Source organism: Coptis chinensis, chromosome 4 (assembly GCF_015680905.1).
Source record: "Coptis chinensis isolate HL-2020 chromosome 4, ASM1568090v1, whole genome shotgun sequence".
In the NCBI taxonomy this organism is placed as follows: domain Eukaryota; kingdom Viridiplantae; phylum Streptophyta; class Magnoliopsida; order Ranunculales; family Ranunculaceae; genus Coptis; species Coptis chinensis.
The window spans coordinates 26,697,865-26,723,666 of NC_141459.1; the positions used below are offsets into that span (position 1 = coordinate 26,697,865).

At 37.3% G+C, this 25,802-nt stretch overlaps 1 protein-coding gene across 1 annotated transcript; it reads left to right on the plus strand.

Moving 5' to 3' along the window:
* Nucleotides 1-6,827: 6,827 nt before the first annotated feature.
* On the plus strand, nt 6,828-8,159 carry LOC147502952 (phenylcoumaran benzylic ether reductase Betv6-like). The gene is made up of 3 exons (XM_086603929.1): nt 6,828-7,064; nt 7,348-7,482; nt 7,675-8,159. The coding sequence occupies exons 1-3, from the start codon at nt 6,891-6,893 to the stop codon at nt 7,864-7,866; spliced, it is 501 nt and encodes a 166-aa protein (XP_086460055.1). The 5' UTR covers nt 6,828-6,890; the 3' UTR covers nt 7,867-8,159.
* Nucleotides 8,160-25,802: the final 17,643 nt, after the last annotated feature.

A 25,802-nucleotide genomic window follows, 5' to 3' on the forward strand; every position in this document is an offset into this window, starting at 1 on the left:
CTAAACACAAATATACTAGTCCTTAATTCAACTGAGTCCGTAAAAAGTCCAAGCAAGTAGAATAAAGTTCAGATTTTAAAAACATGAGCTAACATAATTCAATCTAAAAGTTAAGATAACTAAATTTGCTCCTTAAAAATCAACTAAGATTCAACTACGTATACAACTCAAAAAAATAGAAAAATGGGTTAATTAGACTAAACCCCCCATTTTATATACATGTTTAGACTAAAACCCCCATTTTATGATTCCTTAGACATAAACTCCCATTCTGTTTTCTCCCCATCACACAACGTCAATATTTTACTTAATACCCTAACTGCCCTTGTTTTGTTTAGTGCACAACCTCGTGTAAATTTGCTACCTCTGACAATTCTATCCACTACACTAAATCCTAGGGAACAAACAACAATCATTCACAAACATGAACATTTAACAAAAAAATAATGATTGCATACACTGCATAAAATAGAGAACGCTAAATGTAATTGTCGGCCAATTCACCACTTCTAATATGATCATGCTATAGATAAGTTCCGCCAACCAACTATGAACATTAGAATACTACCAAAGTTATCACCCCTTTCTGATGTAACTTCACCGAAAGTCACATATACTACAAAGCAAACAAGCAACCACTGGTTGTATTTCCTCCAATTATAGACCAAACCTATTTATCACTGTTGAGTATTGTACACTAACTCTACAAATGTGTTGACATCTACATCAGTAAAGGACAAATCACAAAGAGAACTTGGAGTAACCTAGCTACAGAAATGAAAATTACAACTATGCTAAAAGTCTCATTTTAGGGAACTCCAGAGCAGTAACTCACCAGGTTACTATGAACTTGTGTTTAATAATGACTTTGATTATACAAAAAATAACTTACTTAAATCAAATTTGAAGTTTGTTAGAGGCTTTTGTTAACATTACTACCTAATAATGGATTGACACATGTAACTGATTCAACAAATGACAAGTTTAGTGTCTTAGATGGACTGGGTGTGGAAATTCTATACCCAAATAACGCTTAAAGATTACTAATGAATTATGAAATAAAGCCTTCGATGTATCATTTGTAGAATTCTCACATATAACAGGCCAGACGGGTCAAATGATGACCAGTGATATAATATATTCATGATAGCAAACACAAATCACATACTCAAACTCTCCTTCCAATTGAAGCTTATAGATGATTTACATTCAAACATGGAATACACATAATCTATATACTCCAACTTAATTAAGAGTGTTATATTGATGTCACATATGATGTCATACATAAAATTGAATGTATTCTATGAAGCCATCAAATACTTTCTTGAGCCCATTAATCATGATAATGTGAGAGTTCCAAATGCAAAAATGGAGACATCTTACACGAACCACTAAGTAAACCACTAAGTAAGCCATAAAAAATGATTGTTTCAAAGGAGCAAATGGCAAGATGGTGCGATGGAGAGGAAGAACGATGGGAACTTAGAGCTTGTGCAATTAGAGTTTTTCTTTTTCTTTTTCTTTTTCGTTTTTTTTTTGTTTTCTAAAAACAACTTTTGTGTCATAGCTTACACTAAACACAACAAGGGTAGTTAGGGTATTAAGTAAAATATTGACGTTGGTGTGATGGGGAGAAAACAGAATGGGGGTTTATGTCTAAGGAATCATAAAATGGGGGGTTTAGTCTAATTAACCCTAGAAAAATAGACAATCTTCACAATGAGGCACCAATGAATTTTCTCCGCTTTTCAACACAACCATAAACATAGTGCAATAAGGGTGTCATTCCACAACATGTAGGTGCAAAATAATGAAGTTTTTTATGTCCTTACAAAATTATTTCACACATTTCACATCTGAGGATTGCTCTTATTGAGTGACATTTCATCAAAGACGTATACACAAACTATATAAATTCAAGCAAACAAATGCCTTGCCTGATTTTGCATGATCATTCCACTCTAATTTACTACTTCTAATTGACTGAGAAATCTGCAAAATTTGTTGACTGTGAGTTGAATTATACCCCATCGATCACTTATCCCATTCGAATTTCGAATGGTTTGGTATTTTAAGATCTCATGAAACGCGTCTAGTATTTGCTACCAAAACCTTTTTATAGTTTGGCATGTTCCAACAACCGAATCCTCACCAACAACCACCCATGCCTTGCACAATGCCTCATCTTCTTCCAATGAAAAATTCGGACTTCCACCACCCTTTCCCACATTAATTAATCGTGAAGCTGTCATTACAACTAGTGTGGATATTTGTGTTGAATTAATGAGGTAGTGGTGGTGAGTGATTGTGAAGTGGTGAAAGTCCAGAAGGTGGTGGAGAAAGTTCAAAATATATCTATTGGGGTAACTGTTGGAGAGAAGTGAGGTTACATTTTTTGGTCACATGCGAACAAGCTTGGACTTCGGGTCCTCTAAAAACATCGATAGAAATGGAGAGAGATATCCATGATTACAAATTTGGGGGGCCATTTAGGGGTGTGTTGGAGGCCGTTTTTTGGATTGGAGAAGATAATTTCCAACTTCAATGATACAAGTCTGATTCTAAGGGCATCTCTGCTGGAGAGTGTATATATACACCTCCACATAAATGCCACATAAGTGCCACTAGGATTTTATGACTCCTCTTACACACTAATAGTTTCCACACTCAAAATGGTATCCAATGCAACAAAACTTAAGAGTTTGTAAAATTTAAAAATTGAGAAAAAACAACGGTCAAAGTCCATCGCAAGTGGTTTAACTAAAAAAGAAATAAAACGTATGTCATTTTGAGTAACGTCCGTGGTTTACTTAAAACTAGCCCACCAATAAATGACGGTCTTTGCCCGTCGCAAACATTACAATTCTCAAAAATAAAATAAAACAGACGTAAGTTTAAGTGACGTCCGAATTTCTTTTTAGTTAGGACGTTACTTCAAGTAACGCCTGAGATGTTTATTACCTAATAGCTGGTTGGGGAATTAGCTTATCCCCTGGGATTTACACCCCCCATTGGAAACATGTTTTTGACATTTATTTAGAGTGTAAATTTTAGACTTTAAACAATTTACACCCCCATTGGAGATGCCCTAAGGGCACCACCAACGGGGCCTCTATCTCCATTATTAGAAGTAAATAGGAAAAAGAGCATATGATCTCATAATCTGTGGCAAGACTGGACATGTTGCAATAGATTGCTACAATCGCATGAATTATTCTTTCCAAGGGCGAATTCCACCTTCCAGACTTCAAGCAATGGCTGCACAATATTCTTCAAAGTCTCAAAGCTCTAATTCACAGTCCTCTCAAAGCTATGATGGTAACTCTTCTTCCAATCCTTATTATCATAACTATAATGCTTACATCTTAGACAACAATTCTACTCCTGTAAATGAGTCACATTGGATAGCTAACACTGGAGCAACACATCATCTAACTCTTGAGTTGAGTAATCTCTCTATATCAAATGAGTATGCTGGAAATGACAAGGTCATTGTGGGAGATAGTAGAGGTCTATCAATCTCTCATATTGGTAACTCTATATTTAATACACCATATTCATCATTTAGTCTCAAACACATTCTACATGTACCTACTATTGCACAAAACTTGTTATCTATCCACAAATTCACTAAAGATAATGACTGTTCCATCACATTCACATCATCCTCTTTTTATGTCAAGGACAACAATTCGGGCAAGATTATTTTCCAAGGAACCATAAGAATGGACTCTATCCTCTAACATTCAAGCTTAGCTCAAGCTCTTCTTCACCTCATTCAAACTCATCTCAGTCTCACAATGGAATTTCTACTGCATTTCTTGGAGCCAAAGCCACTGCATCTGTCTGGCATCAAAGAACTGGACATCCATCTTTTTTTGTTTTGAATAAAATCATTTCTGATTTTCAGTTGTCATCTGACACTTGTAATAAATCCAGTTTTTGTACTGCTTGTAAACTTGGTAAAATGACCAAGCTTCCTTTTGCTTTATCACAATCTGTAAGCTCAAAGCCTTTGGAGTTAATACATTATGACCTTTGGGATCTTCAATTCCCTTAACAAATGGTTTTCTGTATTATGTTTCATTTATTGATGATTGGTCTAGATTCACATGGATTTTTCCCCTGTTTCATAAATCTGATTTTTTAACAATTTTTCAATATTTTAAAACAAATGTAGAAAACCTTCTCAATAACAAAATCAAAATCCTTAGATCTGATGGAGTGGGTGAATACATTAGTAAAAGACTCAAATACTTCCTTCAGTCACAAGGCATTTCTACTCAATATTCTTGTCCACATACACCTAAACAGAATGGCATGGCCGAGCGGAAGCATAGGCATATTACAGAAATGGCTAAGACACTTATTGCCCAAAGCAATGTACCTCCTCGATTTTGGGTCAACATCTTTCAAACCTGTGTTTATCTAATAAACGGAACACCTACAAAGTTTCTAAACTACAAGTCTCCACTTCAAATTCTCTTTCGACAGTCTCCAAATTATTCATTTTTTAAAGTATATGGTTGCTTATGTTTTCCTTGGTTGAAACCTTACAACACAAATAAACTTCAAGCCAGAAGCAAAGAATGCGTCTTCCTTGGTTACAGTCCTTATCACAAAGGTTACCAGTGTTTGGATCCTATTACAAATAGAATTTATGTGTCTAGGCATGTTTTGTTCAATGAGCATTCTTTTCCATTTAAAACTAATACTCCAACCTCTATTCCTTCAATTCCATCAACTACAAAACTTCTTGTTCCATCCTTATACTCACCAGCAGTTACTCCAAACTCAAGTCAATTAAATGCTTTTCACAATTCTGAACTTTCTGCCAATGACCTTCAAACTGAAATTGTAAATGTTTCAACTAGCTCTCCAATTGCTATCACAACTACAGTTGACACAAATGTCTCTTCTTCTCATGTTCCTGTACATGTTCAACCTACTGTCAAAACTCTCAGAAAACCTCAACCACCAAGTCATTCCATGACTACTAGAGCAAAACAAGGAATCTTTAAAAAGAAAGTTTATTCAGCCACCAAGCATCCTATTATTGCTCTCATTTCAGAAGCCAATGCTCACATTCAAGTTCCAACATGTCACACTCAAGCCATGAAGGATTCCAATTGGAGATCAGCAATGACATCAGAATATAATGCTCTCATTCAAAATAAGACATGGATACTAGTACCTTTTGATCCTTCTATGAATCTTGTGGATAATAAATGGGTGTTTAGATTGAAAGAGAAAGCAGATGGCTCAATAGATAAGCACAAGGCTCGACTAGTAGCTAAAGGATATCTTCAGCAAGCTGGCCTTGACTTCAATGAAACTTTCAGTCCTGTTGCAAAATCAACCACCATAAGGCTCATTCTAACCCCAAGCATTACATAACCGGTGCGCGGAAACAACTTGATGTGTCAAATGGTTTCTTGCATGGTGATCTAAAAGAAACTGTTTACATGACTCAGCCCCATGGAATTTCTCGATTCTCAAAAGCCTACACATGTATGCAAACCGCAGAGAATCCTTATATGAGTGCAAACAAGCACCTCGTGCTTGGTATGAAAAACTCATGGGAGCTTTACTGGAATATGGTTTTGAACTGGCAAAAGCAAACACATCCTTATTTGTGAGAAAGGTAGATGATACAATCACCTTCATTTTGATTTATATGGATGATATATTACTCACAGGAAATTCTGCTGCATATTGTCACACTCTGTTTGGACTCTTAAGTCAACATTTTGCAATGAAGGATCTTGGGGAGATTCATTACTTTCTAGGAATGCAAATACATAGAACAAGTGATGAAATGTTTATGTGTCAAAATAAATATGCTTTGGAGGTACTTAAGAAAGCCTCTATGGAAAATGATACACCATACACCATGTTCCATAACAGAAAAGCTAAATAACTTCTCTGGTGACATATTGCCTGATCCTACAATTTTTAGAACAATAGTGGGTGCCCTACAATATCTTTTATGGACAAGACCTGATTTAGCTATGCAGTAAATCAAGTCTGTCAATTTATGCATGCCCCAAGAACATCACACATGTTGGCAATGAAAAGAATACTGAGGTTTCTGAAGGGTACTATTACTCATGGCCTAAAACTCACAAAAGGCTTCTCAATGATAACAGCCTATTCTGACTCAGACTGGGTTGGTTGTCCAGACACAAGGAGATCTACAAGTGGCTTTTGTATTTACTTTGGAAATAGTCCTATCAGTTGGAGTTCTAAGAAGCAACCAACAATCTTTAGATCTTCTACAGAAGTAGAATATAGATCTCTTGCCTACACATTAGCTGAACTCTATTGGCTCTCAATACTTTTAAAGGATTTACATGTTTTTCTCAAGCAACCACCACTTCTATTATGTGATAATGTAAATGCAATCTCACTGTCCAAGAATCCCATCTTTCATGCACGTACAAAGCACATTGAGGTAGATTTTCACTATGTCAGAGAACTAGTCACTTCAAATGCTATACAACTGCATTACATTCACACACAGGATCAAACTGCTGACATTTTTACAAAGGGGCTTTCTTCAGTCAGATTTTCTCTACTTCAGCACAAGCTATGTGTTTTACCAAACATTAGCTTGAGGGGGTATATCAGAGATAATCCACATCAGCAATCCACGTTAGCATAACTAATTCAGTTATTAGTTCTAACAGTTTTCAGTTGTGCTCTAATAGATTCTGTTGTAACAACTTACAAGTCTCTGGTATATAAAGAGCAAGTGTAATAACAGAGAAGTTAATGAAATGAATTGTAATTTGAGTTGATGTCTCATTAATTCTAACATTCACCCTATAGAGTCTGGAAAAGGAAAAAGGAAAATAAAGCTAGCCAACTTTGCCAGGCTGTGAAAAATGGCAGAAAAAAGCAAGATTTTGTTCATCGGAGGGACTGGATATATGGGGAAATTCATAGTTCAAGCAAGCCTAAAAGCAGGACATCCGACCTTCCTCCTAGTCAGAGAAAGCTCCATTTCTGATCCTGTGAAGGGGAGACTCATGAAGAGCCCCGGTGTTACTCTACTTCATGTATATTATATACTAACCTTTACAATTAACCCTGATGCCATTAGACTTGCACTGATGGTTTTAATTTCATGTTTAAAGTACGTAAGACGGTAACACCTACATGCGCTTCCGCATAATCATTAAAAAAAACATGGAGTATTTAGAGGAAGATCTCAAATGTGGTTAATCATTTATTGTAATATTTTTCGCTCAATTCATACAGACTGGTAATGTTAGACGGTAAGCTAGGATCAATTACATGTGGACAGGTCATCTAAGGAAGTAAAGTGTATGTTACTGACAGGGGGATCTTCACAATCATGGAAGCTTGGTGAAGGCAATAAAGCAGGTTGATGTGGTGATCTCCATAGTTGGTCATGATCAGTTGGCGAATCAGGCGAAGATCATTGCAGCCATTAAAGAAGCTGGGAACATAAAGGTACTAACAATGATCTAGGCCACCACATGGACACAACATTATCTTGCCCTGAGACTTTGCCCTTTATTTATCAGTTGAATAATAAGGCCACGTCCAACTGCATAACGATTTTCAGATAAGACCTTAATTATGTGCACATGAGATAAACTGACGGGTGCCTGTTTGGTTTTTTTTTTTTTTTTTTTTTTTCAGAAATTCTTTCCTTCAGAGTTCGGTAATGATGTTGATCGTTTCCTTGATGTTGATCGTTTCCTTGCTGTTGAGCCAGCAAAAAGTATGTTTCTAGCCAAGGCTCAAATACGACGAATTATTGAGGCCGAAGGGATTCCCTACACTATTGTCTCCTCAAACTTCGGTGCGAATTCGTTACTGTTAGAAAAATAGATTTACACAAATCCATTGAGATATGAATGAGTTATTTGTCTCTCAAGTTATCCCACTTAAGATAAAATGAGTTTCTCTTGAAACAGTACGTAAAGTGAGAAAAACCTTTTGGAAAGGGTGCACTGGTTCGAAACAGTGCATTATGTCGAAAGTGTGAACTTTCGAAAAGGCACACTGGTTCGAAATAGTACATTATGCCGAAAAGGTACGACCTTTTGAAATGTGCATTGGTTCGAAAAAGTGCATCATGCAAAAAAGGTGTGACCTTTCGAAATAGACAATGGTTCGAAACAGTGTTTTATGCCGAAATGGTGTGTCATTTCGAAACATATGACTTTTCAAAGAGTTGCTTATTTTTTTCCAAGAGTTATTGTGTTATTTCGAAAATGCACCACTCACCTATAAATAGTGGATGAATTTGGAGAGAAAGACACACCAGATCACACAAAGTTCTGATATTTCTCTTCTCCCTCTGTTTTTAATCAAATACTATATTGTGTTCGCTGATTCTATAAAATTGAAGTGCTAGCTTTCTATAAAAGGAAATCCATTCTATCTTGGGAGACAATTTCATATTAACCTTCAAACACCGTGAGGGGGAAAATCTGTCTTAAGGACATAGTGATCATCACTCGGCTCGGATTTAATCATTGGTAAATTAAGTTCATTCGTTGAACTAAAAAGTTTGTTTGTTTGTTGAAATTAAAGGTTTGTTCATGATATATTTGATATATCAATTTAATTTCTTATTTATTTAACAATAAGTATATTTTTGGAATAAGTTTCCTACAAACTTAAGATATATTCTCTTTACTTGAATTAATTTTGGTTATACTTATTGTAAATGCACTAACAATCTAAAAGTGGGTTTTTGTTAACGTGTCGTTGAGAAGCGGTGGTCAAAAGATTGATATGTGGCAGAAACATTTTCTTGCCATAGTTCCTCACTATGATGGTTCCATGCACTGGGACAGGTATGTATTTCTAGTTAATTACACACTCAGAAATTATATATTTTGGCAGTTCTTTAGTAGTGAATGCTAAGGTGACCTACGAAATTCCTTCAATCCGATTAAAGAGATGTGAAAGAAGGAAATGGTTCACGTACTGATTGAATGGAAAGTCGATTTGCGTCGATGAAGTAGCACACTAGTTTGTATCCAATTTAATGGACGTCCGTCCAATTACTTAAATAACCACCATGGTCTTTGTAATAGTCTTAGCGCCATATGGTTTGGGTTTAAACAAAGATGGTTCATTGAACATGGGTGGAATTAAAGTGAACTTGACAAAAAGGTGCGACTGTTTGAAAAGGCAAACACTTGGAAAGTGGAACCAAGATATTTCGAACAAGACACCGGCCTGTTGGTAAGATAAGGTTCAAAATTTGGAGTTTTTGTGACTCTTTGTGAACATAACCAATAACCAACAGAAGTACTAAATGGTTAATGTCAACATGCTTGTAAGCAAATTGAGGTCTTAGAAGTGTTTAGACACTATATGAATGATATGTGATATTTTTTAACAAGACATCTCACTTGAAAAATATATATTTAAATGGTTTTCTAATTTATTGACTTTGTCATGAGAAATTGGAAAATGTAGGGGATTATGTATCTTCATGAATTAATCAATTCAAAATTGAAAATTTGTTAAAGCATTACTCAAAAGACATCAAATGTGGTGTTTTACTCTAGGAGAGATGCATAAATTTCAATGAAATCCTCAAAGCAAACGTGCATAGCAAGGTCCACTATTGAATCAGAATTTATAGCATTGGACAAGGCTGGAGAAGAAGTATAGTGGCTTCGAAATTTCTTAGAGGATATTCCAAACTAGGCTAAACATGTGCCAGCAGTGTGTATACACTGTGACAGCTAATCTGCTATTGGTAGAGCACAAAGTAACATGTATAACGGGAAGTCTCGACACATACGTCGTAGACATAACACCGTTAGACAATTACTCTTAAATGGAGTTATCTCAATCGACTATGTAAGGTCAAAAGATAAAATTGCGGATCCGCTTACAAAAGGTTTAACAAGAGAGCAAGTGGAAAGATTATCAAGGGGAATGGGCTTAAAGCCTTTGAGATGATAAACCAAGAGTCCTCATAATGGAAAAACCAACCTAGTTGACTGGAGATGTAAAGACTCAAATTCTCGTTAAGGATATTTTTGTAAATTTTATATCAAATCTAGGGTCGTTTATGTAAATTGGTCGTCGGGTTTATATTTCAAACGTACGTAACTTAATGAAACTTAACTTCGACTCATAAGTCACGTTAAGTAAGCGACCCATATGCGAAAATTTGACAAAATGCCGGTTAGCGGCTTTCTGCGTTCGAAGCGGGTACGATTTAATAGCTTATATGCATGAGTGGGTCATCATTATAGCATGCAGTGGGATAGAATGTAGGAAATTAAATTTAAGCGGGAGGGGCCGGAAAAATAATCACGACGCGAAGTCAAATGAATTAGTGGTTAGGAGTGAATTAGGACCTTAAGCCTAATTGGGATATATTGGGCTTGGGCCTTAATAACTTAAAACAAAAAAAAATCAGCCCAAACCAAAAAACACCAAATCGCATGAAATATTTTTCGCCCCAAATTCTCTCAATTCGTCCACCTCTTGAAAACCTAGGAGAGAGAAAACTCATTCTCCCAAATTCAATCGACCCAAACCCAAATTTCTCGCACCCAATACTTAGAAACCGTGAATTCAAGTGTGGAGATGCAAAAATTATTGGAATTTCGTCGGATCGCAGAGAAAGGTGAGTGTGATTTCGTCTCAATTAGATAATTAGATTTAAATTTCGATGGAATTAGATATATTGATGAAAACTAAGTGAATTGGGGGGTGTATTGATATAATTAATTGAATTGGGGAGGTATTGATTGTAATTAATTGAATTGGGGTTGTTTGATTTCGGTAGTAACAGTTTGGAGAAGCTAGAGTGAGCGAAATTTGGTGGAGTAGATAGCTAAGGAGCTATTCTTACTGACTAGGTAAGAATCATTAATTATTTGCTCCATTTGAGAAGTTTATATTAGATTTATACTTGTTTAAGATTAGTTCGAGTGATGAACGATTGATAAATAATTCAATCGTAAATATTGCGAGAATTTATGTAAATGGAAGGGTGATAAAAGTAAAATAATTAGTCTACCTACGAAATGAACGATGAACTCAAAACGTAAGTAAACTAAAACTTTCTTAGGGTGTTTTATATTTATCAAAGTTTTCTCTACTCTCAATCCTATGAGATATAGTGGAGTAGAAAGTTCGTTCCACTCCTAGTGCTCTAGCATGGAATGTTTTCTAATCTAATTAGTCGGTCTTAAGTCAATGAGAGCTTTACGAAGGTGATATGCTACGATACTTACTGAATTTGATTACTTGATTTTAACTACGAATGATATGGAAATATGATTGTGCTTGAATCTAGATAAAAGATTAGAGGGGAATTGAATCCACCTCGAATCCAACTTAATAGCCTAACATAGATTCTTGTATCTCGATTTTACATTCTTCTACGGCAAGAAATTCGAAGTTCTAATCCCTAGTGTTCATGGCATTTCTACCGAAAGTACTAACTAGCATGTGAGGTCGCCCACCCATTCTCATGGCTTAATCACGACCTTCTAGATTGGAATAGATTCTACAATGTTCTACACTATACCACTAAGTTTTCATCAAGGCTTCATCAACCCTCTAATGGAGGTTTTAGCCTTGAGTTATCAAACCATCATTTCCCATTTCATTATAACTACACATCATATTCAAATTCTAACTTAACTAAATTAACTAACAATGGTTCAATCTATTTAAACTACGGAATGATAATCAACAAGAATTAAAATCAGATCTATAAATTGAAATAACACAACCAAATTGAGAAAACAACTATTTTATTTATCTAATCAATCAAGAACAATGATTCAAAGACTTAATCTAAAACAAGAATTGAAAATGGAACTAAAGCTTAATTTAATTAATGAAAACAGATCTAGAATTATCTATATTAATTTAGGTCTAACTAGCTACCATTAACAAAGAGCTAAACTTTGGTTTTTATACTTTCAGATCCAAAAATCGTGCATGGGCTTGGAGCCATGTTTTGGGCCAGAGAATCAGGCCCAAAACCCAATTCTTTCAGTCCAAAAAGGCCTCTTCAGCTGCAGTTGGCTTCCACAGACTTTTCGTCCACTTCTGCTCCTCTGATTGGGTCAAGTCTTAGACCATTGGAAAACTCTTTCCGAGCCGGTCGTTTTAACATAAGGTAGGTCCAATTCGAGGTCTGAGTCCAAAGATACGGCTTTTCGGAAGTTCTCTGACGACTTGTGTCTGTTTCGGCCGGTCGACTTTTCAGCTTTTGACCGGGCTTTAGGAAGGCTTTATTTTCTTGAATCTTGGCCTTTAATCACGGAACTCCTTAGTAATCGACCTTTTCTCCTTTATCTCACTAAAGTGGAACATTTCTACACATAATGGACTTTGAAGCCCGAAATGCATAAAACACGAATCGGTGTTAACTCTTAATTATTACTCACATAATTGGTCCAAAAGTATAATGTTAAAGGGTTAAAACTACAGTTTTGGGCTCTTATCAAACCACCCCAAACAGCATTTTGCTTGTCCTCAAGCAAAGATGAGAAATTAAAATAAGTGACCAAAATGGAATTCTATCTACTCGTTTTTGAGTGAGCGATTGCATTGACCCTATGCAATATATCTTTAAACCACTAGGAATTCCTAGTGGACGAAGTTATAGCCTCGTGAGAGTTTTCCAGTGAAGGTACTCACAAACTTCAACTATACTACAACCACTAAGAAATAAAACTATTGTTTCCTCCTTCATGTCCCAACTATCTATACATCTCACTAGCAAATGAATAAGAATAACCAAGTCAAAACCTAAGCTAATATATGCATAATAATCAATCATCTATGATACAAATATATATACTATGAGTAATACTATGAAATGCCTAGCGTGTTCGTTTTGAAAACTTCGAATAGCGCCCTTAAGTAGGTCCTCACATAAATGTCAAGACAAAACCACTCTGATTTTTCCACTCAAGTTTTAAGCTACTCCGATTAATGCAAGTGGGCACACTTTACCTTACAATCTCAATGACAACAAGGAAGCCGGGGTCGATCAAACACATCCGCCACTTACTATCACACTAACATATTCCTAATTGAGCTAGAGGTCTTTATTAGGTGTCAATGGGATTAGGAGATGGTTTAAGAAGGAAGGAAATGGATATTCAAAAGGACAAGTCTGAGATAATAGAGTCTTCATATTATGTAACTTAGAGAAAACCTTGTTATTTTCTTTTGCTTCTATAATTTGTTTCCATCCTTAGCCATATTTTTCTTTTTCTTTTCTTTGGCTTTTGACTCCCTTTTATTTTATTTTTGGAGTTTTTATTTATTTCTATATATATATATTTTTTCTTTTCCTTGGATGGAAACTTCTTTTCTGAAGCAACTAACTAATTTTTGTTTACACAGGTTTTTCTCTTCTTCTTTCTTCACTCATTCTATTTTCAGACTTATTCTAAATTGGGTAGGTTGATTTATTTTTTTCTATTTTGTTTTTGTTTTTGTAACAGGGTAAAGAAATTGTGGTTTATGGAAGGCTAAAGAAAGGCTCAGAGGGGCGACTAGCGGAAAATAATTCATAGGTTTGAATTTCTGGCTATATCGATCCAAAGGGGGCTTAAATTCTCGCTTAGGATATGGCATAGTGATCAAGCAAGTGGACGTGTGATATATCTATCCGGATTTTACTTCTTCCTTGTGTCATTTCTCAAATATTTCGCTCATATAAGGCTTTTAGGCTATATTCTCACAGGATTTGTATAATAAGTACTCTAGCCTAGATTTCATAAACTTACTGCTAACAATCATAGATACTCATGCAATATATTTATAGATAGATGCAAAGATTATTACCTATATATTAACCTAAGTTTCTAACAATTATTACGATGCAAAAGCTACATTGAGACTTCTAGATTGTTAAGAGCATGGAGAAAGAAAACAATACCAATATTCCTAAGTGTATAGCATAACTTATTTATTTATATTTTTGAATTTTTTTTTTAAAAAAAAAATTTTAACTAGAAAACAAATGCATATTATACATATTTATATCCTAAAGAAACAGATGCGGAAAATAATTCATAGGTTTGAATTTCTGGCTATATCGATCCTCTCGCTTAGGATATTACAAGCAAGTGGTGTTTCTATGCCCCCAAACAAGAATCATGCTTTGTCCTCAAAGATTATTACCTATATATTGTAAATAAAGAGGGTAGGAAAAAATACCATTGTAACATAACTTATTTATTTATATTTTTGAATTTTTTTTTAAAAAAAAATTTTAAGGAACAAATGCAAAACAAAGTTAGAACGAATCATGCTTTGTCCTCTACTATAGAAAAAAACCATTGAAGCGTGTGAAACTCTATCTGCAAAAACAAATGAAGTTCCACCCATTATGGGGTTAACAAAAATAAAATTGCTTGGGACATAAGCAAACACTAAAAACTAAAACTTACCTTATCTCCCCGCTTTAAACATCCTCCTCCTCATTAAAGATATGAGGTTCCTTCGCGATCCCCGCCAGTCCATTATAACTTGCCAAGCTTGCCACCATTTATCATCTACTAATGCTAACCTGTTAAGTGTTATTATGTCCGATGGGATGTACGGGGCGACCAAATGAGGTCGCGACCTGCCATCCCATTAAGTCATTATTCGCGAATGAGCGAACCACCCTATTGGTGGGTCTCATGACTTCAACCCTTTTCCAATCTGTGAATTGTGCACGTAATACGTAAACAACTACGATGTCGCGGCTTACCAACACAAGCATATGAAGATACTTATGCCTCATGGTTTGGGCTCTCTTAAGACTAGTGACCAAAACTCGGGAATGTCATAGTGGTGACGCCCCCGCCTAAAGCGAGGAAAATGTCACCAAAGAATATCTTTTTGCGAAGTGAACCGCCATTCCCCAAAATATTCATCGGGATAAATAACATGGTGGTGCCTATGTTTAAGGAAAGGCTACCAAGGGCAATGCTATATCGCCCGGGTCCATTACTCGAAATACCCCTCCCCATAATAATCATGGAAATATGTATAATCATAAAGATATGCATTATCACCATATATGCCCATGTGTGAACAGGATCAGGTATTGGTATTCTTAAAACTAAGGCGACCAAATTTTTATTGAATTCATGTGTCGCGGTCATCGACTCTGACGGAGAATTCTTGATCTCCATCCTGATTACAATAGAATTTAACGTGGTCATAGAAATAAGCTGTAAGTTGTGGTGAATATGACTCGTCATCACTTACCAGTAGATGACGCCATCATAATCTGCGCAGGATCCCGCGGTCGGAACCGGTGTCCATAGGTCTCGGTGCCCAACACATCTTCGAAAAGACTGTTGGTGTATGACTATAGGAGATGTCATCACAATAACTCTTTGAACAGTTCCACAAAATCCTGGAATGACCGTCTGAAAATTGGAAATTTCCGCGTTCCACGAAAACTGAGTACGCTGCTGTGGTGGGGGTCGCTCTCTTGTGTAAATGCGACATAGTGTTATGGCGCTGGTCGGCTTTATGAGGGCTGGTCGGCTAGGTCGATAGGGGCGAGGGTATGGATTCCAAGATGAGGGCGGTCGGCTCGACAAAATTCTTCAAAAAAAGTAAAGGCGCAGCGCCGGGCCTCGACAAAGCGCAGCCTTCGTAGTTACCAAAACCGGAGTTTAGATGAAAAAGAAAGTAAAACTTGGAGTGGATGGTGCGGGATGATGGTGGAATGTATTGTGGTTTGTTAGTGTAGAAAGAAGGGAGTTTAAATAGGTTATGAGCTTCCAAAACGAATCGGAAGTTCCCTATTTGTTTGAAGGCAATTTCGAAATAGGAAAATTTAAAACCGAAAACGGAAACAAGCCATTTTCATGATTTCCTAAAAATCCTGGTATCTTTCATACTGGATTTAGAATAGTAACTTCTAAACTCTCCTAGATTTCATGCTACCACCACACAAGTCATAGATATGCCGATATCGACCAAATTATCAACCTTTCCTCCAAGACAACGTAACATATATATGATCATATAACGACTTATGCTCGGTCTAAATATTTCCACCCCAAACAAGTCGGGAAGGTGGGATAAATGATAAAAGAAGCAGTACTCGAAAATAACCAATTATATTAAAAATAAAATAAAATATAAATCCAAACAACATTAAATAAATATATTACTATTTAAATTTAACTACTGAATTAAAATCCTTCTAATAAAACGAAATATGAAATAACAGCTAACTCCAACCGGGGTGAACACCTAGTTTTGTGATGATGATGGACCCGAGATGGAGATTGGCTGCGGGATGGAGAATGGCTTGAACCATCGTCTTCGGGCGACGACGCTCATGTCGGACTCGGCTGAAACAGAGTCCTCCACGGGTGGCATGCGTCGTAGCATCTCTATTCGGAACAAGTGTTGGGCTTCCATCTCAGTACCGAGTACTGCATACTGGGTTTGTTGTTGCTGGTGGATAGTCTCCATGTTATACAAGATATCGTCCAGAACCCCTTCGAGTATTTCAAATCTCCTCTGAAGGTTCCCTTGCTTCTTTTGAACTACTATCTATCTATTTCGGATATCTCCACAAATACCATAAACGCACCGCAAGGCAGTTTGCAACACTTGCATGCATTCTACATTAGAATTACACTTCTCTAATGCATCTTCATCCATCCATGTCATATCTTCCCTTTCATCCTCCGACTCATCCATTTTTCTTCGCACAACGCCAAGTCTCTTGGATGCAATCCGTATAGATACTTGCATTAGAATGCAATTTGATCTTAATAGGAGCAGATCTTGCGACAGCTCTAAAGGAGAGCATGATCTTAGTGATCAATACGGGAAGAGGCGCTAAACTCTTCCCCACTCCTCGAATCACATTAAACATTAAATCAAGGATGCAGAAATTATACTTCTTTGTTTGCAAAATCCAGAGAACATGCAGACATTGCAGGCCGATATCACTGACTTTGTCTTTCCCGAGGACGTTCCTACCAATCCACTGAGCTACAGCCAGTTGATTGGTTCTCAGGGTGGTCTGGCGGACGCAATGGGATGTCGGATTGTATTCACCCTCCACGACAGTATCCTTCATCAAAGCAGGAACTCCAGTATACTGGGGTTCCTGAATTGTCGTTACTAGGTTGCTTTCAAGCGTAATTCCTAACAGTTCAGCTAACAACTGTCGCGTTACTTCTCTCCGTGTTCCTCCTAACTTTATGAAAATCCTATCCCTTCCAATTCTCGCTTTTATAAAACTGTTCAACCAAATCATAGTGATAGAACTCCTCGGTTGAGTACCACAATCCGTCCAATGTCTCTTGAACATCTCCGTCATAAAATGGCGTGAAATTGTCGGAAGCAAACGCGTTTTCCGCAAAATTCTACGTCGAGCGCCATTGAAATTTCTTAGACTACTAATGGTTTGTAGACTGTGGGGGAGGCGAGTTTGAAGAAAACTACTAAAACGGCATTGGTGGTGGTGGTGGTGAAACCGTAATTGGTGGGTAAGTTGGGTTGGTGGTGATGATTGTTTAGAGAAGATTTAAGGTGGATTTGATTTCCTTGTTGGAGGTGTAGTTAGGTTTTCTTCCCTCTCTCTATAATTATTATTATTTTTTTTTTTATTTTGGTTTCCAAACTTGTAACCGGCGGTTTGGGGTTGAAGTGGAAACACTGTACGTGTGGGTTGGGAAGGAAGGAGACGCGCAACGTGCGTGCGGTTTGGGCCCAAGCCCAGTTTGAATTTCGAAATTTTCCGATTTTTCGCGCAATTTCAAACTCAATTTCCGCAACCGTTCTTGGCCCGATTTTGGCGAATGAGTTATGGAAATGATCAGTAGAGAATTTCCAATCCAATGATCCATAAACACTTAATTCCAACCATGGGTGACGTATAAGAGGGTGGAAGAACTCCTCGAAGTGCGTGTGTGACGTAAGTTATGTGAACGAAGGAAATCTAAGTTTAGATTATGTCAACCCAATTGAACTAATGGGCCTAAACAAAACCAATGGAAAGTTCGAAAGCAATCGATGGAAAGATCGATTGCCCCAAACAAATTTTTAAACACAAAATTTGTTTACAACGTCGGGTTTTAAAGTCGATTCCCAAGACTTGTTGGATTGCTATTTCTATGATTTTAAGAATTTTAATTTTAATTTTATTTGTTTATTATAAGAAACACGAAAAACAATAAATACATAATTCACTCCATGAGGAACATGACTCAAAACCGAAAACATGCAAAAGTGGAAAACGTGAATTATGTGAACTGTGGACTTAGGATCCGGTACTTTGACCACACACTCCATAGGGAGGGCCGGTTACCTGAATGGTGTACTTATCAGTATATGGAAATGAAAGTAAGTACACCAAATGACAAGGGTCGATCCTCATAGATGTGGTCCTCGTAAAAGGACTTCCTCTACATCGAGGGGACGTAAGTTCGTGAAAATATTTTTAACCGTTGACCATTAACTTGAAAGGTATCGTTGTCATTTGGATTTACCAAGGTGATTGCCCCGTAAGGGGTGACTTGATAACTAGAAAAGGCCGGACCAACGGGTTTTTAGTTTGCTGGGAAAACATATAGGACGGAGTTGTAAAGCAAAACCTTTGACCGACCACAAACTCTTTCATGCTAAGATATGCTTATCATGAACACGTTTCATGTTAGCTTTATAATCCTTCAGCGAGATCGCATTTAATCGCTAAGCGGATTTCTTCAAGCTCATTCAATTGCAACTTGGCGTTTGTTTGACACCTCATCAATATTGAAGTTAAGGCTTTTTATAGCCCACGAGCACGGTGCTCTAATTCAATGGGCAAATGACATGGTTTCCCAAATACAAGTCTAAAGGAGACATACCTATAGGAGTTTTGATAGCAGTTCTATACGCCCATAAGACATCCGATAGACGCTTTGACCAGTCTTTCCTATCAAGGTTTACAGTTGTTTCTAAAATCTTTTTGATTTCCCTATTAGAAACTTCTACTTGTCCGCTAGTTTGTGGATGATAAGGAGTTGCTACTTTGTGTGTAACTCCATACTTTTTCACTAGGGATGCAACAACTTTGTTGCAAAAATGTGTTCCACCATCACTAATGATGGCTTTAGGAATGCCAAACCGACAGAAAATATATTCTTTGATAAAAAATACAACGGTCTTATGGTCATTGCTACGGCAAGCTAGGGCCTCTATCCATTTTGACACGTAGTCCACGGCAACTAGAATATAAATGAAACCGTGGGAAACCGGGAAAGGACCCATGAAATCAATGCCCCAAACGTCGAAAATTTCTACGATCAAGATTGGATTTAATGGCATCATATTACGTTTCGTAATTCGCTAAAGTTGTTGGCAACGTATACACGTCTTGCAATGCACTTGGGCATCCTTAAAAAGGATAGGCCAATAAAATCCACATTGCAGAACTTTAGCGGCTGTTTTCATCCCACTAAAATGTCCACCACACTCTTTGTCATGGCGTAACGATAGAACTTCATTATATTCCCACCGGGAATACAACGTTAATAATCGATCCGCACAATACTTAAAAAGGTAGGGCTCATCCCAAGAGGTATAACTTAACTCGGCCCAAAAACTTTTTACGTTCATTCCTTGACCAATTATAAGGCATAACATCAGCCGCTAGATAATTTACAATGTCGATACCATGGTGCTGAAAAATGGCATACGATGCTTATCGGGAAAAGAGTCCGGTATGGACTCGAATTAGTTTAATCGTCGTTTGTGAGTCTAGATAAGTGGTCGGCAACTACGTTTTGACCCTCTTTTGTCCTTTATTTCTAATGTGAACTCTTGCGGGAGAAGGATCCATCGGATTAATCTCGCTTACCATCCTTCTTCTTTGCAAGAAGGTACTTAAAGGTTTTGCATGGTCCGTGTAAACTAAAGTTTTAGAACCAACCAAATAAGGGCCGAAACTTATCTAAAGCATAAATGACGGCTAAGAATTCTTTTTCTGTAGTTGAATAATTTTGTTGAGCATCGTTTAATGTTTTACTAGCATAATAAAATGATAGTGGACTTATTATCTAGTTTTTGTCCCAAGATCGTACCAACCGCATAATCACTAGCATCACACATGAGTTCGAAAGGTTTAGACCAATCGGGAGGCTGTATAATTGGTGTAGAGAGGTTAGGGCGGCTTTTAAAGTTTCAAAGCCCGCTTACAGTTAAAATTAAAATCAAAGATTGCATCTTTCAAAAGTAGATTAGTTAAAAGGCCTAGCTATTTTCGAGAAGTCTTTAATAAATCGCCCTATAAAACCTACATGGCCTAGAAAGGCTCTAATATCACCGGACAGTCCGTGGTTTTAGGTAGAATCGCTATCTTATCTAGTTTGGACTTATCTACTTGATGCCATCACTAGATACAATGTGACCTAAGTACTATGCCCTTTTCACCATGAAATGACACTTTTCCCAGTTTAAAAGCGAGGCTCTTTTCTTCACACCTTGTCAAAACCTTAGGAAGTTAGACAAAGCGATCTGTGAAGGAGTCTCCATAGATAGAAAAATCATCCATGAAAACTTCCATAAATGACTTCTACCATGTCACTAAATATATGAAGCATACATTTGGAAGGTTCTGGAGCATTACACAAAGCCAAAAGGCATTCGTTTATAGGCATACGTTCCAAAGGGACATGTGAAGGTAGTCTTTTCTTGGTCATCAATATCAATAATAATCTGAAAATAGCCCGGTAGCCATCCAGAAAACAATAAAAAGCATGACCAGCTAGGCGTTGAGCATTTGATCTATAAAGGGTAAAGGAAAGTGATCCTTTTCGTGTCATAGCATTTAAACGTCAGAATCAATCTGAGATCCTCCATTTCATAGGACCTTGTGTGACAACATAGTCACCTTTTCGTTACAAACCATGGTAACTCCTGATTTTTAGGAACTACATGAATGGGGCTTACCCATTCGCTATTAGAGATGGGGTATATGATACCCACATCGAAAGTAATCGTAAAGACTTCTTCCCTAACCACCTCCTTCATGGCAGGGTTCAAAGTGGCTTGAGGTTCAGCGAGAAGTCTTGGCGTTATCCTCAAATGGATACGATGAGTGCAAACATTAGGGTCAATTCCCTTAATGTCACTAGGGACCAACCAATCGCAGATCGATATTCCCTAATCACCCGGATTAAAAGCGTGTCTCTTCATCCTTAGATAACTTGAGAAGATATAATTACGGGATGATTACCATCCGGATCAAGTTGTATATATTTTAACTCGGGGAAGGGGTTTAAGCAGCGGGGTGGGAGGAAAATCAATAGATGTTTCGTGGGGGGTCCTCATTTTGCATAATGAATACTTGCTTAGGTAGCAAGTCTTCATACTCAATATAATGGAGCAACCGAAGTGTCTACAATTGGTGTGGACTCAAGGATGGTGTTGACTTCCTCTAAGTAGGAGTCATTTACAAAATCTGACTTTCCAAAAGAAAGGAATTTGTACATATTGTTTTCGGGAAATGTGTTGTTAAAATAATCTTGAGCTAAGCTCGATCATGCTAACCTCCCCATCTATGCGACGAATTGGTAATTGTTTCATCATTTTAAAACATTTACCTCAATTTGTGAGATGGCCAAAAGATAAGGACATCTTACCATGGCGGCAATTAATAAGTGCGTTGGCAGTTGCTAAAAGAAACCCTAAGATGATCGGTGAGAGTCATTAGCGACTTACGTATCGAGGATAACAAAATCCAGCGAGGATAGTAGAAATCTAAACCTTAACAAAGCACGTTTTCCACTACACCCTTAGGATACTTAATAGACCCGTCCGCTAATTGCAAGCGTTATTTTTTGTAGGTTGCATTTCTCGTAGACCTATTTGTTTTATACAAGTAATACGGGAGTAAGTTAACACTTCGTGAGGTAATAATAAAGCGGTCGTCGCGGTGTGGGAATCTCTAAAAGGTGCATTTTCTGATGGGACGACCGAGTCCTTGTACTTAACAATTCCATTATTTTTCGGATAAAGTTGGGAATTGTTCGGTTAAAAAGGTGTCTTTAGGTATGTTGGTCTTACGCCTAGTAGTGCACAACTCTTTAAGAAACTTAAGCGTGATTAGGTAGCTTTTAATAGCTTCGGAGAAAAGGAAGGTTTATCGTTAGATTTTGAAAGCGTTCCTAATCTCCTCGAAGTTGGTATCCCTGGTTAGCATGGCTAATTTTTGAGGAATGGTGGTTTTAAGCTCTATATTTAGCGTATGGCTCGACTTGATGTGTAACCTTGGCTTTCTGTTTCTTAGGTTGTGGTTTAACCGGGTACCTCTACGGTGGTAGGTTAAATGGAGGTTTCTATTTCAATATCTAGTTCGATATCCGTGTGGAGTATCGATGGGGTAACTATAGGCATAGTTACTTTGTTATCAACCACCTTTCAGGCGGAGAGTGGTGATGGCATTCGTGTCACCTACTATTGTCGTTTCCGTACTAGTATTACCGTTTACCTCAAATTTGTGTTTGTTGTTTTAGGGTTTGGTATCGCTTTGTCCCGGAAACCGCCTTTTGGTTCAGCTTTCTCTTGGGCTAACCGTTGTATGCCCCGATTTATGGATTGTAATATCTGTTGGTTTGATTGAGTCATTGATTGGAAAAGTTGTTGGGTAACCTATATAAAGCGTTGATACGGTCCGGTTGTGTAGGTGTAGTAGTCACGTGGTGGATCATTTGGAACTATCTCACGTTGATTATTTATGGTGGGTTTTGATAGTTACTATTGTTAACCGGAACGATACCTCTATTGGTATTATAATTATTATAATTATTCCGACCTTATGCTAGACCTTGTCGGTGGTTTAAGCTTTGGTTGTTATAATTATTATAATTTCCCCGACCTTGTCCCGTCCTTGCCTAGGTGGAGCTTGATTATAGTTGTTTGTTTGCCTAACATTTTGGTTATTAAACCACAGGTTGTAACTTGTTGATTGTTTAGCCAACTAAAGTTGGGATGTTGTCTCCATGGGGCATTAGGAATAGGATAGTTATTAATGGAGCAAACATTATCTTGCTCTAATTGTTGTTGTTCATAGGCGAGAGGACAATAGGAGTCGGGGTGCTTTCGGGACTCAAAACAGAAATTACATGGGTTGGAGTTGACATTCATGACGGGAATAGGCTTTGTTGAATAGAAATAGCCTCTACTTTTTTAGTTAGAGATTCGATTAAATTTTTAAGTTAAGATTAGGGTTTCATCTCAAACATATCGCTTGACCTTAAGCGTTGAAGAAGAACCAGCGAGGCGGGGGATATCATCCTCCCCAATTTGTTATTGCGTTTAGTTTGTTCTTCTAAAAATTTATAAGCCTACGAGGCTCCTTTACTTAGGAAACTAACCCCATTCATTATGTCAAGGACTTCTTTATGGTGATGTTGAAGTCCTTTGAAAAAGGCACGAACTAACGTGTCTTTTGCTAGGTTATGGTGTGGACACTCTATTAGCGGTCGGGTGAACGATTCCAAGCCTCGAGAAAAATGATTCATGAGGGGTTCTCGTGGGAAGAAATGAATCTTGGAAAGCATTTCATCCGTCTTTAGGGGGTGGGTAAAATGTTCCATAAATAGGTGAACAAGTTTAGCCCACGAGTCCATAGAGTTAGTTTTTAGGCGGATTAACCAGGCGCTGCCTTATCGGCTAAGGTGAAGGAAATACCCTCGGTTTAATTTGTTCGCTTTCAACCGTAAGATGATGGAATGTTGTAAGGACTTGTTCAATCCTACATGTGTTGGTAAGGTTTTCATGGCTAAACCATGGAAAACGGGTAACAAATTAAATATGTTTGGGGATTCGAAAATCCCTTACCGGGTCTACTAGAACGATGCAAGATTTAGGGCTATCGCTCAAAGCTTTGTAGAAGTCGGAGAGAGGAGTCTCTCTTTCTTCACCCATTATGTCAGGTATGGTTGGTGGAATAGTAGTTATAGGTGTTATGATTGGTATACTCGATATATTTGTTTGTTGGCCGGTTAATTACGTTCGGTGTTTTTCTCCGACCGAGACCTTTAATCTCATGCAAGTCTAAGTCTAAACACGAAAACAATCCAAACAATCTTGATATATTAGTATGAACCTCTAGCTGGAGATCACGGTATGGAAGAAAGGAATACTGAAAGCGTCTTTGTTTCGCTTTATGAATATCGTCTTGTTTACGCGTGTTCAGTGTAAATAACAAGTTAGAACAACCGAAAAACTTAAAAATCGGGTTTGAAACAAACTGTAGAAATCCGCGAAAAATTTTGCTTTCGAGGAGTGCGCGCGAAGAAGCGCTGTCGCTCCTAGTCCAACACCGCGTGGGTCGCGGTTTGGTAAGAGGGCTGGTCGCACCAGGGGAAGAAGGAGTATGGTCGAGCTCAAAGTCAGATTTATAGCGCAGCGCTCCTTATATAAAGCTTGATATTCCCGTAATTTTTCCGAATTTTTAACTTTGAAACGAATAACCATAGTATGAATCAAACAAGGGTGGGTGGGTTTAATGGGACTTAAAAATGACTAATTCTACTATGAAAACAATGCTAAAGTGCAACTAAGATGGCAGCGCCATTTGATAAAAAGTAAAATAATTAGTCTACCAATTTAAATGAGCGATGAACTTCAGCGTAAGTAAACTAAAACTTTCTTAGGGTGCTTTATATTTATCAAAGTTTTTCTCTACTCTCAATCCTATGAGATATAGTGGAGTAGAAAGTTCGTTTCCACTCCTAGTGCTCTAGCATGAAATGTTTTCTAATCTAATTAGTCGGTCTTAAGTCATGAGAGCTTTTCTGAAGGTGATATGCTACGATACTTACTTTGAATTTGATTACTTGATTTTAACTACGAATGCTATGGAAATATGATTGTGCTTGAATCTAGATAAAGGATTAGGGGAATTGAATCCACCTCGAATTCAACTTAATAGCCTAACATAGATTCTTGTATCTCGATTCTTACATTCTTACTGCAAGAAATTCGAGTTCTAATCCCTAGTGTTCATGGCATTTCTACCGAAGTACTAACTAGCATGTGAGGTCGTCCACCCATTCTCATGCTTAATCCGACCTTCTAGATTGGAATAGATTCTACAATGTTCTACACTATACCACTAAGTTTTCATCAAGGCTTCATCAACCCCTCTAATGGAGGTTTTAGCCTTGAGTCATCAAACCATCATTTCCCATTTCATTATAATTACACATCATCATATTCAAATTATAACTTTAACTAAATTAACTAACAATGGTTCAATCTATTTAAACTACGGAATGATAATCAACAAGAATTAAAATCAGATCTATAAATTGAAATAACACATTCCCGAATTGTCGCTATCGGGTTGCTTTGCCGTGCATTCCTAATACAAAATAACAACTGTCAAGCATTTCTCCGTTCCTCCTTAACTTTATGAAAATCCTATCCCTTCCAATTTCACTTTTATAAAACTGTTCAACCAAATCATAGTGATAGAACTCCTCAATGAGTACCACAATCCGCTCCAATGTCTCTTGAACATCTCCGCCATAAAATGGTGCGAAATTGTTTAAGCAAACGCTGTTCCGAAAAATTCTACGTCGTAAATTATTGAAATTTCTTAGACTACTAATGGTTTGTAGACTGTGGGGAGGCGAAGTTTGAAGAAAACTACTAAAACGGGCGCTGGTGGTGGTGGTGGTGGCCGTGAATCGTGGGTGTTTTCAAGTCAGGTTGGTGGTGATGATTGTTTAGAGAAGATTTAAGGTGGATTTGATTTCCTTTGTTGTAGGTGTAGTTAGGTTTTCTTCCCTCTCTAT